This window comes from Acinonyx jubatus, chromosome D1 (genome assembly GCF_027475565.1).
Source record: "Acinonyx jubatus isolate Ajub_Pintada_27869175 chromosome D1, VMU_Ajub_asm_v1.0, whole genome shotgun sequence".
NCBI lineage: Eukaryota > Metazoa > Chordata > Mammalia > Carnivora > Felidae > Acinonyx > Acinonyx jubatus.
Window position 1 is genome coordinate 37,202,416 of NC_069390.1, and position 20,497 is coordinate 37,222,912.

General features: G+C 40.7%; 1 protein-coding gene across 5 annotated transcripts in view; it reads right to left on the reverse strand.

Moving 5' to 3' along the window:
* Positions 1 to 11,484, reverse strand: part of ANO5 (anoctamin 5) — an 88,479-nt gene extending 76,995 nt beyond the window's left edge. For all 5 annotated transcript variants that reach the window (XR_008290425.1, XM_053203377.1, XM_027072986.2 and 2 more), the window contains exon 1: positions 10,668 to 11,484. Coding sequence is in view for 4 of the 5 variants with exons in the window: in XM_053203377.1 (XP_053059352.1) it covers positions 10,668 to 11,469 (802 nt within the window). In the remaining variant the exon portion in view is untranslated. The remainder of the gene's footprint in view (positions 1 to 10,667) is intronic.
* Between the last annotated feature and the right edge of the window lie 9,013 nt (positions 11,485 to 20,497).

Sequence of the window (20,497 nt, forward strand, 5' to 3'; positions counted from 1 at the left end):
TGGTGTTTGGGGTTTTTGACGGTAGCCATTTTAATGGGTTTGAGGTAGTATCTCATTTTAGTTTTGACTTGCATTTACCCAATGATTATGTTGTTGAACATCTTTCCAGCTTCTTATTGGTCATTTTTATATCTTCTTAGAGAAATGTCTATCCAAGTCCCTTGCCCATTTTTTAATCAGATTTTTTTTTATTGTTGAGTTTTGGGACTTCTCTAAATATGCTGGATCACATATATGATTTGGAAACATTTTATCCCATTCTGTGGTTTGCCTTTTAACTCTGTTTATGTTGCTTTTGATGTACATTTTTAAATATTCATGAGGTCATTTTGTCTACTTTTATTGTTTTACATGTGTATTTGGTGTCATATCCAAGGAACCACTGCCAAATCTAACATCATGAACCTGTTGCTCTGTGTTTTCGTCTAAGAAGTTGATAGTTTCAGTCTTACATTTAGGTCTTTGATCCATTTTGAGTTAATTTTTGTATATGGTGGTAGGTAAGGGTCCGATTTCATTCTTTTGGCATGTGGGTATCCAAATTTCCCAGCACCATTTGTTGAAAAGACTGTCCTTTCCCCCATTGAATGGTCTTGGTGCCCTTGTAAAGAAGTCACTTGACCATATATGTGAAGGTTTATTTCTGGACTCTCTCTTCTAGTCCGTTGGTTTATATGTCTGTCTCCATTCCAGTACTCCATGGTTTCAACTACTGCAGCTTTGTAATAAGTTTTGAAATCAGGAAGTGTAAGTCCTCAGCTTGGTTCTTCTGTTTTAAGATTGATCATCTATTCAGCAGTCCCTCAAGAGTTCATATGAATTTTAGGATGGGTTTTTTCTATTTCTGCAAAAAACATCATTAGAATTTTGATAGAGACTGCATTGAATCTATACATCACTTTGGGTAGTATGGAGATCTTAACAGTATTAAGTCTTCCAATCTATAAACATGGGGTATGTTTTCATTTAAATGTTGTTTTTTTATTTTTTTTCAGCCATGTTTTGTAGTTTTATTTGTACAAGTCTTTCACATCCTTGGCTAATTTTTAAATATCTTATTCTTTATTTTTAAGTTTTATCTTAATTCCAGTTAGTTAACCTATGGTGTTATATTAGTTTCAGGTGTACAATATAGTAATCCAACAGTTCTATACATCACCCAGCCCTCATCACAATAAGCGCACTCCTAGATTAAAGACCTAAATGTGAGACATGAAACCATAAAAATCCTAGAAGAGAACACGGGCAGTAACTTGCTTGACATTAGCCATAGCAACCTTTTTCTAGATATGTCTCTTATTCTATAAATAGAATTGTTTTCTCAATTTCCTTTCAGAGTGTTCATTGTTAGTGTGCAAAAATGCAACTGGTTTTTGTATTCTACTTTAATGAATGCATTTATAGATTCTAAAGGCTTTTTTTACTGGACTTTTTAGGTTTTCCTACATAAAAGATCATATCATCTGTTAATAAAGATATTTAATTCTTGTTTTCCAATGGGGATGCCTTTTATTTCTTTTTCTGGCCCAAGTAGTTTGGCTAGAACTCCCAGTATTATTTTTAATAGAAGGGGTAAAAGTGGATATCCTTGGTAAATAACAATAGCCGTAACTCATATAAATAAAAGTTATTTGAGGTTCTTAATAATTGTTTAAAGTATAGAGAAGTCCTGAGATAAAAAAAAAAAAAAGTTTGAGAAGTACCACCTTACATATAAACAATAGAAATACATGCATTCTGGGGATGTACAAGAGTGTTCATAAAAGTATTGCTGGGAATAACCAGGAAACCGAAATCATCTCAAATACCCACAAACAGTAAAATGGATACATACAATGTAGTATAATAATACCACATATTATACTTAGCAACAAAGTTAAATGAATTTCAATTACATGCAAAAATATGGATAAATCTCCAAAGAATATTATTTACCAAAAACAAAACAAAAACAAGAAGAAACTTTAATACTTCACTTACATAAAGTTAATTATGAAAAACCAAAATATGTTACTTAGGAATCGATACTTAAAGGTAGTTACTGTTTGGAGATAATTCTCCTTTGGTCTCTCACGTTTCTGTACATCTTGCAAGTGAGACACTGACTGCAAGTCTTTTCAAGGATCTTGGTTGTGTGAACACCCTTGGAAGATCTCGAGTCTCCTTCTGTAGCAAAGGGCAGGTTTGCACACAGTCTAGGAATATCAGAGTAATGTCTTCCTCCAGAGCAAATGGAAGGCATAATTGCTGACCAATATAAAAGACTCAAGTTCCTTAAGTTCAGATTGCTCTCCTGTATTGCAACCCACCACACACACAGGTATTATCTGGCCCTCTTTGCATTGAGTTGTGGCAACTTGGGTTCAAGAAACGGGCACAAATACTGCCACTCTGGCTGGCTACTGTTAATGCTGTGAGTAATACACTGTCCTTTGTCTTTGATCTATATCTTATGTCTTCTACCAGTATCCATGAAACTGTAAAAGGATATTCTGTTAACTACCAAGTACAGTAAAATCTCAGACCTTTTGCAGTTCTTGATATTGATCATTAATAATATAACAATGATAATAATGTGATAATGGTTAACATTTATTGATTCTCTATTATTAAGAAGTTTGCAGTACTGTAGTGGAAGCAGACCAAAGCTTGAGATAAATGCTATAAACAGAGCTGGGGGTGGGGAAGTTTAGGTATGAAGAAATCAGAAAATCTCTCTGAGGCAAGTAATACATATACTGAGATCTGAAAGTTGAGGGCACTCAATCCATGTGAGAATACACAAAGGCTGTAAGACAGGAACAGTTTTGAGGTGTTCAAAGAAATGAAAGCCAAGCTAGAGATGAGAAGGTAAATGGCAGAGTGACATGACATGATGTTGGAGAGGGATGGAGCAGGGGATAGTTTGTGGAAGACTTTGTATACCTGTTTTTGTTTTTGTTTTTTCTTTCCTAAATGAAACAGCAAGCCACAAAAAAGCTTTTAAGTCAGGTTTACATTTACATTTTATGAAAAGCACTGGTCCCTCAGTGAAGAATGAGCTAAAAGGGAAGTGGTGGGGGGCAGGGAGGGGGATGCCTGGTTGGCTCAGCAGGTTAAGTGTCCAACTCTTGATTTCAGCAACAAAGGATCTCACAGTTCATGGGTTCAAGCCCAGTGTCAGGCTCTGAGCTCAATGAACACAGCCTGCTTCGGATCCTCTGTTTCCCTCTTTCTCGCCCTTCCTGGCGCTCTCTGTCTCTCTCTCTGTCTCTCTCTCTCTCTCTCTCTCTGTCTCTCTCAAAAATAAATAAACATTAGAAAAAAAATAGGAACCAAAGAAGAGAGAAAGGAAGAGGGAATGGAGCAAAGAGACATTAGGAGGCTGTGGCAGTGAACCACAAGGGAGATCTGGCTGTCTGGACTGCAGTGGGGGCAGTGCGTGTGAAGGAATGTCCATGGATTACTGATATCTGCGTAAACATTTGAAATAAACTGCTGTCAAATTTCAGATGTGCAAGTAGAGGGACAAAGACTGAGTGAGAACTCTCCTAGGCTTGAGCAGTTTGGGAAGATCCTATGTAAAAAAATAGGTAGGATTACTAATGGTGGGCAAATACAGGAGAGGCTGCCACTGGCTGTCCTCAAGTATCCTTTCTCCTCCTTCTTCTTTACTAACAAAACCCTAATTAGGTGAAGTGATGTGCTCCAGCAAAAAACCAAAACACAAAACAAAACCAAAACAAAACAAAAACAAAAACACATTTCCCAGCCTTCCTTGCAACTGGAGAATAAGACATAAATTGAAAGCTTTCAAGTGTCATATAAATGGCATTGATGTCTATGTCATCAGGTTTGTGCAAGCATTTCAATGAGACAATTCATGTAAATGCTTCATGCAGCACTGAGGTCAGTCAATGTTAGTTATTTTTGATGATATTGTTGTTAGGATATATTCTATTGTTAATTTTCAAAACTTAAATTCTTTGAGGGGCACCTGGGAGGGCTCAGTTGGTTAAGGATCAGGCTCTTGTTTTCGGCTTGGATTATGATCTCATGGTTCAGGAGTTGGAGCCCTGCATCAGGCTCCACACTGACAGTGCAGAGCCTGCTTGGGATTCTCTCTCTTTCTGCCTTTCTCCTGCTCATTCTCTCTCTCTTTCTCTCTCTCTCTTTCTCTCTCTTTCTTAAAATAAATAAATAAACTTTAGAATTTTTTTAAACGTAAATTCTTTGAGATAAATTTGAAAGTGTCAGAATAAAGATGAAAGAATTTATTTTGTATTCAGATCTTTTTGTTGCAGGATCTGCGATTAAAAACTGGAATAGTGGGGCGCCTGGATGGCTCAGCTGGTTAAGTGTCTGACTTTGGCTCAGGTCATGATCTTGCAGTTCATGAGTTCGAGCCCCACGTCAGACTGTGCTGACAGCTCAGAGCCTGGTACCTGCTTTGGAGTCTGTGTCTCCCTCTCTCTCTGTTTGCACTATGTCTCTCTTTCCCTTTCTCTCTCTCTCAAAGATAAATAAATGTTAAAAAATTAAAAAAAAGAATTGTTAAAAGAAAGTTAATAGTCATCTTAAGCAAAGCAAAACTATGGCTAATAGCTATATTACTCAACTTTTCTGAGTGCAGGCTTTCTCATCTAAAAGACTATAAATAGAAGTAAAAATTACTTGAAAAATATAAAACATGGTCCAGTACCATCATCAAAGTGTTTTACCCAGGAATACTGTCTACATTTACAACTCAAAACTGCACAATGTTGCAACCATCTCATTGGAATGTTGAATGTGAAGAAAACCAATCTTGCAAAGTCTTATAATGAGTACATAAAGGACAGGATTCTAAGGAATACACGCTTTCTCTCTCAATGTATGGTACTTGAACGCTGACTTAGGGGAGGCTTTTATTTTCTTGAGAACAAAAACAGTCATTATGCTGAAGAACTGTTCCAAGTACGGGGTGAAGATGTGAACGCCTCAAGCTAGGATTATAGAATATTTTATAATTCTGGTTTTGGAAAAACTGTAAGCACTAACCCTTCCTTCCCCTAATTATTTTTCCTGCATGTAGCTTAAAGAACATGTAGCACTGAAAGAACATTTGCAAATTGCTATCGGAGTTTGATGCAGTGTGTTTATTTGAGAATGTGGAAAAGGGAAAAAATAGTTCCTCCATATTATCTCCTATCCCTACTAGTTCTTTCTTACCCTCTTCCCTTTCAACTTGCTGCCTCCTTTCCCTAGAACTAACAACTGTTTTCTTCCTTGGCTAACTACTGTTTCTTTTTCACACTGTATCACTTCTGACACCTTCCTTTCAATGTTGACCAGAAACCTCCTCATCAGCCTCCTACGTTAGCATCCTGCTTTCATACCATCCTGAATAATGAAGCCCTCTCTGGGTCCCCAGCCCAAGAATATCACCCTTCAGGAGAGGGCAAGGGCCCTCCCTCCCCACCCCCACTGCGGAGCACCAGGGTGGGACACACTTTGTAAATTCTATCCCTTTCTGAAAAGCAGAAAGATTTAGAAAAAATAGATGTATTTCCTCACACACTATGCTCCCCTTCACACATAGTGCTCACTAGCTCTCTCTATCTCTCTGACACACACGTGCACAATCAGATGCTTGCACATGTCAGAGATATAGACAAACTGTCACACTCGGTCACAGAGTATGAGGCTGGCATCGCTACACATAATCACCAAACCTCTGTCAAAACAGAAACGTATCTGAGGAGGCAAGATTTGAAGCCAACAACTTTAACGGCTTCTTGTCATTCCTCCAGCATCCTCTAAGCCCCATGGAAATGACTATACTCTTTCTGTGCACTAGAAACCAGAGATAGGAAGGGTTTAATACTGATTGCTATGGAGATCATAAAATGCGAGCTAAAAGTAAAGCCAGCCCAAAGACTGAGCTTTGAGTTTTCAACTGAAAGCAAGTTGCTAAGAATATATACTCCAACAAACCCTGAGCCCAAAAATAGCTCTTGTATTTACCAGATGATCTTCTCAGTTTACACCCCTTCCAGCAGCATAAAATAAAATACATGCAATCAAATAAATACCCACATTCCCAAAGGAAGGGTGGTTTAGTTAAATACAATGCTTAATGCAGTTGTAAAGATTCAAGACACTTTTCTTTCAACTGTAAAAGTGACTTTTCCAATGCTAACCCCTTAAAGTGTCATTTCTCATGCTGAATGAGTCATAGATCAGCCTAAGAATGAATACTTCAAATCAAGACTTCCTTACAATGTCAACCAGTCAACAGTTCAACTTCAGCACTGATATTTTACTAGCAGTGTTTGTTTACATAATTATTTAAATATTCTGCTACACTTTGCCTTTACAATTTCCTTTTAAAAATCACTAGATAGTGGGAAAAGAGCTAACTGGAGAAGATTGCTTATGTGTTCAATATTGAAGAAAATAAATTGAGAAAACCTAACAAATCCTAGGAATACCTTGTTAACTATTACATCTAAAAGGTAAAATGTTAGCATTCTCTCTCTGGGAAAAAAAATCTCATCACATATAACTCAGCCATTTAACTTTCTCCTACTTACTCTTCAAAGACGATTTAGGAAATACATTAATAAGCAAGATCCAGGCTTACCTGTATCAGTAAATTTACTCAAAGAAATCCATTTATATTTTAAAACACGAAATTGAAAGTAGCTCCTAAAAATGGATGCTGTGGAACCCAGTCATTTTCAGCCTCCTTCAACCAACACTTCAGTTTTTGTAACTGTATCATTAAACTCCAGGAAGAAACATATATTTAGGATATTTAGAATGGCTTCTGAAAACCCCTTGGATTGCCGATGTTAAAAATACCCCCTCCAGAAGACATGAATAGACACTTTTCCAAAGAAGACATCCAGATGGCTAATAGACACGAGAAAAGATGCTCAACGTCACTCATCATCAGGGAAATACAAATCAAAGCCACAATGAGATACCACCTCACACCGGTCAGAGTGGCTAAAATGAACAAATCAGGAGACTATGGATGCTGGAGAGGATGTGGAGAAACGGGAACCCTCTTGCACTGTTGGTTGGAATGCAAACTGGTACACCCACTCTGGAAAACAGTATGGAGGTTCCTCAAAAAATTAAAAATAGAACTACCCTATGACCCAGCAATAGCACTACTAGGCATTTACCCAAGGGATACAGGAGTGCTGATTCATAGGGGCACATGTACCCTAATGTTTATAGCAGCACTTTCAACAATAGCCAAATTATGGAAAGGGCCTAAATGTCCATCAACTGACAAATGGATAAAGATGTGGTATATATATACAATGGAATACTACTTGGCAATGAGAAAGAATGAAATCCTGCCATTGGTAGCAACATGAATGGAACTGGAAGGTATTATGCTGAGTGAAATAAGTCAGTCAGAGGACAGATATCATATGTTTTCACTCATATTGTGGATCTTGAGAAGCTTAACAGAAGACCGTGGGGGCTGGGGGAGGGAAACTAGTTACGAACAGAGAGGGAGGAGACAAACCACAAGAGACTCTTAAATACAGAGAACAAACTGAGGGTGGATGGGGGAGGGGAAGAGGGGAAAATGGGTGATGGGCATGGAGGAGGGCACCTGTTGAGATGAGCATTGGGTGTTGTATGTAAGCCAATTTGACAATACATTATATTTTAAAAATACACTGTCATTTTAATGCACTTTTCATACAACTACAGTAATAACACAGGTCTCAGTAATGGTCAGTAAAACCAACACAGCAAAACAACTGACATATTGAAAAAACATTTAGAAAACTAAGAGTCCTCTGAGTAGCCTCAGGCTTTACTCTCACCAGTACCCCGCTCCTCCCCTGTTTGGATGCTGGATCTATGAACAAATCAGGAACGGGAACTTGGGCTGGATGTGGTCATCACCCTCATCCATCAGATACATGGTGTTCCATATCAACCTCCTTTCTGCTACCTAGGCCCAAAACAGAGGCAAAGCTTCAATCACAGTAAGAGGGAATATAGACAAGTTACAAAGGTCTTTGCCAGGTAAAGGGAAAACAAATTAGTTTGGGAAAAGTTCTAAAATCTTCCTGAGATAGGGGCACCTGGGTGGCTCAGTCGGTTGACTGTCCGACTTCGGCCCAGGTCATGATCTCACAGTCTGTGGGTTCAAGCCCCACATCGGGCTCTGTGCTGACACCTCAGAGCCTGGAGCCTACTTCGGATTGTGTGTCTCCCTCTCTCTCTCTGCCCCTCCCCCACCCATGCTCTGTCTGTCTCTCTCTCTCTCTGTCAAAAATAAATAAACATTAAAAAAAATTTTTTTAATCTTCCTTAGATGGACTCAAGCTGCAATCTGACCTCACGGCTGAAGTTATACTAATTTAACTATACATTCTAGTAAGCAGAATTATCCGGCGGCTAAATTAGATCACACTTCTAATATCTGAAAAAGAATAACGGTCAATGTCTGTAATGCCGCACTGGTAGATTTTTTTTCTTCATTATGCACAGAAAGTTACATACTCCACATTTTTCCTTCCACTCTTCCCTCAATGAGAAATACTATTTCTGTACCTTCTCATAACTCTACTTTAGAAGGACTGATTATAAAGAATTACTGAATGTTTCAAGTGGAAAAAAATCTATTAAGACCTTCAGATTATTGAAATTACAACTGAAAAGTAATTCTCGGCAACGGAGGAAACCATTAAGTATAGAAAAGGGCTTTTAATTTTAGACACCTAAAAGTCATTTCACTTTGTACACTGAACCACTCATTTTCACTAACAAATAAATTCACTGTATCATTTAGCAGAGCCATTAGGCAAAGTTTAAAGTTTTCAATAGTCATATTTCCTTCTACCTTCAATTGTTTTTTAAGAAAGGGGGAATTGCTTTAAGTGACACCATCAAGAACAGGGAAAGACAACTCATAGAATGGGAGAAAATATTTGCAAATCATATATACAGAATATGTAAAGAACTCTTACAATGCAATAATAAGACAAATGATTTAACTTTTAAAATGAGCAAAGGACTTAAATGTGTATTTCACCAAAGAAGATATATGAATGGCCAATAAGCCGTGGGAAAGATATTTGATTGGGAAATCACTGGGAAAATGCAAGTCAAAACCACACAGATACCACTTCCAACCACTAGATGGCTATAAATAAAAAAGATAGACAATAACAAATGTTAGCGAGGATGTAGAGACACTGCAATATTTACATATTGTTGATTGCGATATAAAATGCCACAGACACTTGGAAAACAGTTTGGCAGTTTCTCAAAAGTGTTTAATATAAAGCTGCCATATGATCATGTAATTCCATTCCTAGGGATATACCCAAGAAAAACGAAAAGCCGTTCATACAAAAATCTGTACATGGATGTTCAAAGCAGCATTATTCGTGGCAGTGAAAACTGGCAACAACCCTTATGTCCACCAATTGATGACTGGATGAAATGTGGTTTATCTTTAACAATGGAGTATTAGGTGGCAATAAAAAGGAAGCATGCGAATTACAACACGGATGAACTTCAAAAACGTTACGATAAGAGAAAGAAGACAGTTACCAAAGACCACATATTGTAGGAGTCAGTTTACAGGAAGTTTCCAGAATAGGTACATCTGCAGAGTAAATAAATTAGTAACTGCCTAGAGCTAAGGGTAGGCAATGGGGGTGTGACTGCTAAGGTTTCTATTTTATGGTGATGAAAATTACATCGTGGTGATGATTGCAAAACTCTGTAAATACACTAAAAGGCACTGAATTGCACACTTTAAACGGGTGACATGGTATCTAAAGTGTACCTCAATAAAGCTGTTTAGAAGAGAGAGGAGGATGCAGTAACGCGTTGCATTTCCTAGCGCCTCTCAAGACTGGATCATAAGACTACTTTGACCTTTTATCGCCTAAAAACACTGTTGCCATGTTTAAATCTAATACCACACAAGACATGAAAACAGAGTGTCGCGGAGGGAACTGGGTATCGCTGAGAGTCCTGGAGATAGTCCCAGAAACATACGTGCATTCTCAGGAACATGTGGGTACCAAAACAGACCCACAGAACATAGGTCTGTGCAACGGCCTTGGCAAACAATGAACAGACATTTCTCCACGGAACTAAAGATTGCATGAAAACTGGTGAAACAGCAGCGTTCCCAGGTGCACCAGAATCCCAAGCTGATCGATCTTAGAGCCTGGCGCTCGCATAATTAACAGGGATCTCAAAGCTTGGCCAGTAATCGGCAAATGGAGAGAGGCAGAGGGACTCAGGGGCCAGCTCCCCCACCCATGGCACCGCCGTCACGCACCCCAAGCTGCGGCTCTCCGTGGGAGTCCGAGGCCGGGGCGCCTCAGCGCACGTGGCCAGCGCGCTCGCCTCGCTCCCTGCATTAGTTAACCGCTCGGCGGCGCACACAGGAGCGAGGAGGGCGGCCTCAGAACCGCAGGGGTCACAGGACACAGGTCCCCGGCTCGCGCGAGTAGCAGAGGAAACACAGTGCGCCGTCACCCAGCCACCCGCCGGGGCAGGGGCTGTTCATCTTGCAGCCCCTGTCTCGCGCAGAGCACGCCACCCCGAGAACGTCCCCGGGATCCAGGCCGCAGGGCCGCCAACGTCCCCCGGGGTCCCCGCGCCCGGGGCCGCCCTCCCCCCGCGCCACCGAGTCCGCCGGCTCCTACCTTCCTCCTGCACCATTTCCAGGACGTCTGGGTCGCCCATCTGCGCCAGCTCGTTAATGACACTGACCGAGGTGTGGCAGAGCGAGGACCACTGCGACTGGCGGCGAGGTTTGGGGGAGAGGCTGATTTGGATGGTGGGCGGCCGTCGTCGCTGCTCCGACAACCAGCAGGGGCAGGCTTCGCTCGTCTCCCCCTTCAAGACCACGTTCTTCTGGGTCTCCGCCTGCCTCCGCTCCTGCGGGAGGTCGGGCTTCTTCTCCGGCCGGTACTTACTCTCGACCTGCTTCGTGCCCTTGGCCCTGCGCTTCACCTTCCTCTCCCGGTGGCGCTCCCGGGAGCCCTCCCAGTACCCTCCCCGGAGCGTGCCGGACCCCGGGGCGCCCTGGCTCCCCGCCTGCTGCCGAGCCTCGCTTCTACTCCTGCTCTCCCCGGCCCGCCCCTCCCCGTCGGTCTGGTCCTGCTCTCCCCGCCCCTCTCCGCCCCTCCCGCCCTCCAGACCCGCCGCCACCCCTCCCTCGGGGGCCGCCCTTTCCCCGCCCCCTGGCCCGGCGGGCTCCCAGCCCGCCCGCCCCTCTCCCCTCCGGCCGCCCGGTACCCCCGACTCCGGCTCCGGCTCCGCCGCCTCCTCGGGGCCCGCCGCCTCCCGGCTCTCCCGGCCGCTCAGCCCCATCAACAGGTCTTGCTGGTCCCATTCCACCCGGCTGTCCCAAGCCGGAGACGGCTGGCCTTCCCTCGCTGTCTCCTCCCCTCTCTCCAAACCCTCCTCCTCTGATCTCCGCCGAGCGGCCTGGTCCTCGTCCATCTGCGTAGCCTTCCGCCTTCCGCGGGTGGCACCCGGACGGAACCCCCTCCCAGTTGGGGAGTTATTTTTTGTCGGGTGAGAAAAAGCCCCCCTTCCTTAAGGCGACCCCTGCTTTAAGGCCGGCGCGTGGGCGTGTCTCCGAGGTTCCTGCAGCCTCCCCCTCCTGCCTCTGCCACCTGCCGCGGGGGTCTCAGCTTTTCTCCTGACCGGGCCTCCCTCCTGGGCGCCGAACCGGATCTCTCTCTAACAAATCTGGGGACAACTCATACATTTTTGGCCTGAGTTCGAATTCAAGCAATGCCTCTTAAAAGTTGAATGGCATTGGGCGAGTTTCTATAAGCTTTAGGTGCCTCGTCTTAAAAATAAGAACACAGCACCCACCACCCAGGGGTGTAGTGAGTATAGAGTGATGGCATACTGCACTAAAATCTCGCTGCTCTCAGAGAACTCACCCATATTACGTTGAGCCCTGCCTCTAAGTGTCCCTTAGTGCCTTGAGCAGAGTGAACGGTCCCACTCTTCACAGGCTCCTCTGAACTGGTTCTGTGTTGTTGAGACCCTTCCAACCGCCAGCTCCCCAACGTTGGGAGATGAGGTCAATTACTGTCTAAGATGGGGGAACAGATGAATGACAGTGTACTGAGGGTGAAGCAGTGGTCTGAGCTGAAGGCCTTGACGGTGCTCAGGAGGTAGTGACTGAGTTTGGGGCAGGGATGCAGTGATTTAAGAATAAGGAGGAGATGACCAGGGAAGACTTGACCTTTCTTCATGTTTATGCTGTTCTTTCTTTTCCCCTTTCTATTGACATTTTGGAACTGAGAATTACCTTTTTCAGATGAGTAAAGAGGCCTAGAAAATATTTTGGTGAAGGTCATGGTTAACTGTGGAACTAAAAACTGTCTTCTTTTTCTCCTTTTCTTTCTTCCTTCCTTCCTTCCTTCCTTCCTTCCTTCCTTCCTTCCTTCCTTCCTTCCTTTCTTTCCTTTTCTTTCTTCCTCCTTTCCTTCCTTCTTTCCTTCTTTCCTTCCTTCTTTCCTTCCTTCCTTCCTTCCTTTGTTCCTTCCTTCCTTCCTTCCTTCCTTCCTTCCTTCCTTCCTTCCTAGAGATCTCTATACCTTGCTATCTGTTCCCTATTTAAACTTCTAGGAGTACATCAGTGCTGGTCAAGCAATTTGAGACTGTAGGCAATTCCTTTCTTGATATGCTTTGGAACTGTGTTTGAAATGTGAATGTATGTAAGTCAAGCGATAGTCTTAAATGTGATTAAAATAAATCACTAGTTGTGATACAGTGTTTGGTTTTTCCGATTGAATATTAATCATTGTTTGATTCTAATAAGCTGTTTACAACATGATTTGTTTCATGTTCTTCCTGTATACCAGAACTCTGGTAGGTACTGTGGATATATCATTGAACAGATGACTACAATCTTTGTTTTACATAGATTAAACAAAAATACATGCAATAAAATTATTTTTCTATAATTTTATAAAATCATGTTTTATATTCCTTGGTTCTGTACCATATTGGAAGTGACATATATGAGCAGACATTTAATGTTGATGATTTTGCACAAAAGTAAATGGAATTTTTGATGGTATATTTGCTGATATTTTATCAACTTTCTGTAAACTTTGTTACCAAAAAGTTGAAGGCTTCTTTTGTTCCTTTGTAAAGGTCTGTATCTTACCCACAACTCTTGGAGCTCTTAAGGAATTTTCTCTGTATTCTTATCACTGAAATATTTTATGTTGCTCATCCATTTACAGTTTTAAGATCTGTTTATTTCCTCCATTGCTACATCCTGCATCTTTCAACAGAATCATCGACCATACATTTCCAGAATTATTTTCTGAATAATGAATACATGTTCTTCTAATGTAATTGAATATACAGTTAAGTATTGAGTTGAGATAAAAAATTTATCTTAAAAAAAAAAACACTCTTTTTTAGCCCTCCAAATGAGTTCTCCCTTTGTTTCAAGATTATTTGGCCTTTGCTTCAATGTTACTACAATCATCTGGTAGTGCCTTTTTTAAAAAAAAAAAATTGCCCTTTGTTGATGAGCATTAAGGAGTGCACTTGTCATGATGATTAAAATAAAAATTTTTAAACATTGCCTTATGTTTCCTAGACTAAGGGTGGTATGCAAAAGTATTTAAATAATAATAGAAACATAGCTATAATGATATAAATGGTGACACTTTGAAAATCGAACTGTAAACTGGCAGATTGAAATAATTGCCAACTGAGAAGTAAAAGTATGAATGTGCTATGGGAAAGACACTTTAGGGGCACCTGGGTGGCTCAGTCGGGTGAGATTCCAACTCTGGATTTTGGCTCTGGTCATGACCCCAGGACAGAGCCTCAAATTGGGCTCAGTGCTGAGTCTGGAGTCTGCTTGGGATCCTCTCTTTTTCCTCCCTCTGCCACTCATCCCAGCTCGTGCTCTCTCTCTCACTCTCTGAAATAATAAAAAAAAAAAAAAAAAAAGGAAGACACTTAAGGAGTGTCAGTATATAATGTGTGAAAGCCTGAGCTGTATGGAAGTTAAATGTATACACTTGAGCAACACCTGCATGTGAGTAATGTTTTATTCTAGCAACCTGATTGAGTAGATGGATCTAACTCTGAAGAGGACAAGTTCATGAGCTAGATTCTGGAGGCCAGAAGGGCCTTGAGCAGTCATCTGATGAATCCTCCACCCTCTATCCTCCTGGTATTCAAAGAAAGGACATGGGACCTCCAGTCAATATTCCAGATCAGTTGGCTTTCTTGATTTCTCCTCATATCAAGGCTCTACCTCCTAGCATTAGTTTCCTCCTTTGGGGTCTAATAGGCATTTATTATTTTTTAACCCCTAAAAATTTCATTCACTCCATTTTCAGGTGACCCTGGAATGATGTGGGAGTTAGGGACACTGACCCCTGCACAGTCAAAAATCTGCATATAATTTTTGACTCCCCAGAACTTAACTACTGATAGCCTACTATTGACCAGAAGCCTGGTGATGACATAAACATTATATTTTGTATGATTACACTAAAGTAAGCTAGACAAAAGTTTGTTAAAATCATAAGGAAGAGAAAATGCATTTATAGTACTATACTGTATTTATAAAAAGATTACTGTGCAAAAGTAGATCAAACCTTTGGGGTTCAAGGATCAGCTATTTTTAACATCACTACAATCTTCAAAAAATCCACACCATGCTTTAAGGTGTGGAGCTTTGAACCAGGAATCAAAAGACATACATTCCATCCTTGTCTTTGTCCCTTGATAAGCTGAACAGCACAATGACCTTGAACAGATGACTTTGCTTTGTTGAGCCACAGATTTCCCCATCTGTGAATATTAAGGCTCTTACCTGTTCTGCCCATCTCTCAAAGTTGTTGTGAAAGTCAAACAAATCATAAGCATGAAAGGAGTTTGGAATCAATAAAAGAGTAACAAACAGGAGAAAGTTTTATTGACTGGCAGAGGTAAAGTCCTAGATTTACTACTAGGTAGGAATACTAGTCGTGGGTGTTGTTTTTCCTCCACAAAATGCAGCTTCAACCATGTGTCTGGAATTTGCAGGTACTTTCTGACTCCATACAGATTCCTCATTCACTATTCCCTGGTTTCAAAAGACAGGCTGTGTCTCTTTAGTTGCAAAATTTATCTCTCTGCATCCTGACTTTTTTTTTTCTTTCTTTCTTTCTTTTTTTTTTTTTTTTTTTTAGGTGCTGGACCTTTACAATAAGCTCTAGTTCTGTCTACTGGCTTACCATCTCATATTCTTCCCTCTTCTAAAAACAAACAAACAAACAAACAAACAAACAAAAAACCTCACTCAAAGGCTGGCACCTGGAACCACTGTGGTCATCAAACACTGATTTAATACTTGGCACTCATGGACATGTTGATAATTACCAAGATAAATGCCTAGGATAGCGTGTCAACTCTGCCCTGTTACTAGGGAAATGGTGTTGGTTCCCAGACTATACAGATCATGGGGCACTGTCTCAGCAAAGGATAAATAAGGAACAAGGGTGTGTTACTCTCTCCTATGCCTGCTTAGGATGGCACCTAAGTTAGAAATGACACTCCACCACTTGCAATCTGCCAATGGCTTCTATCACATAGAAGGGAAAATTGGAATGTCTTTCTTGTCAGTAGGATTGCAATGCTACATTTCCATGATTTGGGCCTGGGTAAATCTATTATTTCCCATCTCTCTCATTATGCTCCAGCTATGCTGTCTTGTTGCTGTTCCTCAAACACAAAAAGCACTTATCCATTACTTCCCTCAAGCACTTTGCCCATGCTAGTCCCCCCGCCCCCCTATAAAGATCTTCACACAGATGCTTAATGGCTAACTCTCTTACATCATTCAGTTTCTACGTAAATGGCACTTCCTCGGAAAGAATTTTGATGACCACCCTAAGACAATAACCTCACATCACTCTACTCACCTTGTGTTACTTTTCTTCATAGCATTTATCTCTTTCTGACTCTAAATTTATTCGCTCGTGCGCATTTACTTGTGTATAAGCTCTACATAGAGGCTCAGGTTTTCCTGGTTCTTCACTGTGGTTTCTGTGGTGCTTAGAATGGTGCCTGACACAGAAAGACTCTCGAGAAATATTTCTTGAATGAATGATACAAACAAGGTTTATCACCAAATTTCCTATCTTTTAGTCCAGGCAGTACCTAACTCCCCCAATGCCCCATGCTTTCTAGCAGCTGGGAAAATAATCTAATTCTGAAAAAAAAAAAAAACTATAAAACTTCTATAAAAAGTTTTAATAAAAAGCTAAAGAAGCTGGTAGAATCAGCAGAGATACAGACAGTAAATCAGGACTTCATCTCACCATCTGAGCACCAATCTCTTGGCTTCTCTTGGAACACAGATGCTGGATCTTTGGCAAACAACGGCAGCAAATAGCAAGAAGAAGCAAGTCAAGAGCCACCGATGCTTCAGTGCTAGTGTCTTCCTGTATCAACAGTGTCCTTTAGATTTTTTTAAATATTTATTTATGTTGGGGAGAGCACAGGGCGGGGAGGGGCAGAGAGAAGGGGACAGAGGATCTGAAGCGGGCTGTGCACTGACAGGCTGACAGCAGTGAGCCCCATGTGGGGCTCAAACTCACAAACCGTGAGATCATGACCTGAGCTGAAGTTGGACTCTCAACAGACTGAGCCACCCAGGTGCCCCAACAAGTGTCCTTTAGTGTAAAGTAATCACATTTTCTTGTTTAAATGGCAGGTGTTTAGTATTGCTATTTGTCTTTGGCATATACATAAATAGGGAATAAAAAATAAATGGTCTACACTGGCTGCATCAAATAAGAATCTGTATCTTGGGCCTTGAGTGGATATACCTATATTACTATAGTTCTCATTCATCTTTCACAGATAAAGTTTTCCATCAGTGAGTCTATGTTCACTAACTCTATATTCTCTGTACCATCACATCCTTTTTTGAACCTTATTATAGCACTGAAGGGTCATCACACTACCCTTAGAGATTATCTTTCCTGCTGTGTATCAGTCATTATATCAAGTGCCTCCTTCCAAATCCTTCCATTGGTTCTCAGGACCTATGCCATTCTGAGTCTCCATAATTCTCACTGTCCCACTCCAAAAGTGCACATTAGTCAGACTGTTTTGGATCTGGCAGACCCATCCCAGGTTTGAATGCTCCCTCAGACCCCTGGTAGCTGCACAACCGTGAGCTAGTGGCTTTACCTTGTTAAACCTTAATTCCTTCATCTATATCATGGAAACAGTTGTATCTACCAAAAGGTGTGGTTATGAAGTCCTTGACACACAGGAGGCATTAAATGAATGTGAGTTTTCATCTTCCTTTAGTACACTCAATGATTTCCTTGATTCTTTCAGGAAAAAGATTTCTCTCAGCAAAATGTCCCTTTTATTCCCATTTACTGTTTTTCTCCACTAACTATCCTTCTTTAAGACTCTTTCTTGGGGCGCCTGGGTGGCTCAGTCGGTTGAATGCCCAACTTCGGCTCAGGTCATGGTCTCACAGTTCATGGGTTCAAGCCCCGCATCAGGCTCTGTACTGACAGCTGGGAGCCTGAAGCCTGCTTTGGATTCTATGTCTCCCTCTCTCTGGCCCTCCCCTGCTCATGCTCTGTCTCATTCTCTCTCTCAAAACTAAATAAACATTAAAAAAAAAAGATTCTTTCTCAAATATCCAGCTCCACACTTACTTCTCATTGAAAAATTCTAAATTTCTCATGAAATTTATGTCACTTGTATGTTCTAACATTACCTTAATTTGAACAAATCAATCTTCCTTCAGACTAGTTCAACTCCAGCTCTCCCACTTATTTCAAAGTTATTAGGGTTATCTCAAGCTACTGATTATAATAGCTAGGTAGGTACTATTATTATTATAGGTAGGTACTTATTATCAGATATCTCTTGTGTGTGTTGCACATCTTCTTGGTTCACCCTTTCTCTTAAAATCAACTTTATTGGGGTGTAATTTATAATAATTATGATTATACTAATAATTGAGTTCATCAAATTTAAGTGTGCAATTAGATAGATTTTGTGATGTGTATGTAAATACCACTTTCACCACATAGAACATTTCCCAAAATTATTGCATGCATTTGTAGTCAGTCCCCTTGCCCCACCCCCTGACCCCTGGCAATCACTGATATTCTGTCTATCACTAGTATTGGGGCTTACTTTCTTTCCATTCCAGTTTGTACTATTACAATTACTTGTCCACGTGTATAATTTGAAAGGATCTTGCCTCAACTCCCCTGAGGATCTCTTGCTTTCTGCCCTAGGGTCTCTCTACCATGACGAAGTGGGGTTGGTATATGTGACCACTCTGCTACTCTGACACGTGTGCAAACCTTTAAGGAGGAAGTTAGCACAACAGGAGATGGCTCTGACAATAGGGTTATTGCCATTCTTTGATGGGGCAATTCTGGGATGCATTTAACCTAGCTCTTCAAGGGTATAACAGAAGGACCATTCCCCATTTGCCCTTGGATCTGCTCCTCCTTCCTTTCCATGTTTGACACTTCCCAGTTTCCCTCCTTCCCACTCCACTTCCTTAAAATCATTTCCCCAAATAATTTTTCTGTGCAGAAGTCTTACCTCAGGTTACTAGGGGAAACCCACACTAAGGTAGAATCATTTTTTTGTAACCCTATTTTTTAAAGCATTTAGGAAATTGAGGAAAGGGGGGGGGGAGGGAGGGAGGAAAAAAGGAAGAAAGGAAGAAATTAACTGCCCAGAATTGCATGGCTGTTAAAATACAGAGCAAAAGCTTGGATCCAGAACAGCCTGACTCCACATTTCATGCTTAATCACTATATTGCTTTTCAAGGTAGAAACTAAAATTAGCTTTGATTCTGCCCAATATGTTTATGATGTATATCTAAATTACCAGTGTTCTGTCATTTCTTCTTTTAAAATGCCTCACTCATCAGTTATTCACAATGCTTTCATCTAGTTGGAAACCACAATGGGTAATTTCTTACTGCTATCACTTTACAGCCTCCCTCTTAGATTCCTATGACAGCCTGATAGCTGATTTTCTTCCTTGCCATCACGCAATATTATTTACAGATAAGTGTATTGGCTTTGGGGGTTGATAGCACTGATTCAAATCTTAATTCTCTCAGTTCTTAACTATGATATGTGGTGAGGTTTTTTCCATTTCTAAGCCTCAGTTCCCTTATTTATAAAATGGAGAAAGTAATTCCTAACTTACAGGGTTGTTTGGTGCAATAATATAATAATTCATATGTTTTCATTTGTTTAAATATTAAACTATAGCATGCCATATCCATTTTATCACATTTGCTATTATTGTTGTTGAGCTGATTTTAAGTGGTAGAGTCCTGAAGAAGCTAGAGCCTTTTATTGCTAAATGTTTATTCATTCCTTGTGTGTGTGTGTGTGTGTGTGTGTGTGTGTGTGTGTGAAAGGATTTATTTTTACTAGTCTATATACTTCTACTAATCTATGAAGCAAGCCCAAAGATTTCTGGACTTTGAAATCAAGTGCATGACGCATAAAAATGTCAATATAAATATTGCTGGAAGCAATGGAAGGAACTCTTAAGACCCAGGGGACTCACATATTGATCAAAGTGCTCCATTATGTGGCATTCAGATGATCTTTTGTGCTGTGGCAATGAAATAAAAGCTTCTGAGAAATAGTAGGTTCCCATTAAAAGATGACTTAATGCTTGGATTCAAATATCCTTTAGCCAATTTGTAGTCCCTAAAATATATTATACCCAGTACCAAAATTTTAAGAAGTCCTTAAAACTGGGGTTAAATAGAAAACTAAACTCGATTGAAATACAGGAGCTTCAAGTTAGTCAAAGCGTACAATTACATATGCTAAAATTGGTCAGGCCTTTTATAAGATATGTTCATGAAAACACAGTCTATTTTCAAAGTATCTAATTTGGTTACAATTTCAACCATGAGTACAAAGAAAATGTGATTAAAGAGTTTCACTGCCTCAGTGGTTACATCTGGGGTTTTATCTACCTTATTAAATCCTCCTTCATGTTCTCCACCCAGTGGCTACATGGTTTCCACTAGTAGCATAAAAGCATCAAGAATATACTTGACTCTCCCCAAATCATGAGCATACTTGCAACTGAACCCACTGTGGTTTGTAATTTCATGTTTAAGAGAAAGTTTAAGGAGAAAGTTTGTAATCACATTCTTTATTTAGTTCTCCCAAGCTGGATACTTATTTGTAGTTGCAAAGTCACAGGGAAAAAAAAAAATGAGCCCACCAGACTTAATTACATAGTTGCTTTACATTAAGGGGATGGTTCTAATTTGAATTGCCAGAAAGGTCAGTCTTCAGAAACAAAGAAATGGGAGCCCATAAAATAAAAACAAGTCTGCTTCAAAAATTAATATACACTCCACTGAGGTCAGAGAAGTCCCTACAGTTGGACCCCAGGACAGAGTCTAAAGAACCACAACTTGTCCAGGTAAGGAGAGTGTTAGCTGAAAGAGAAAAGAACTGA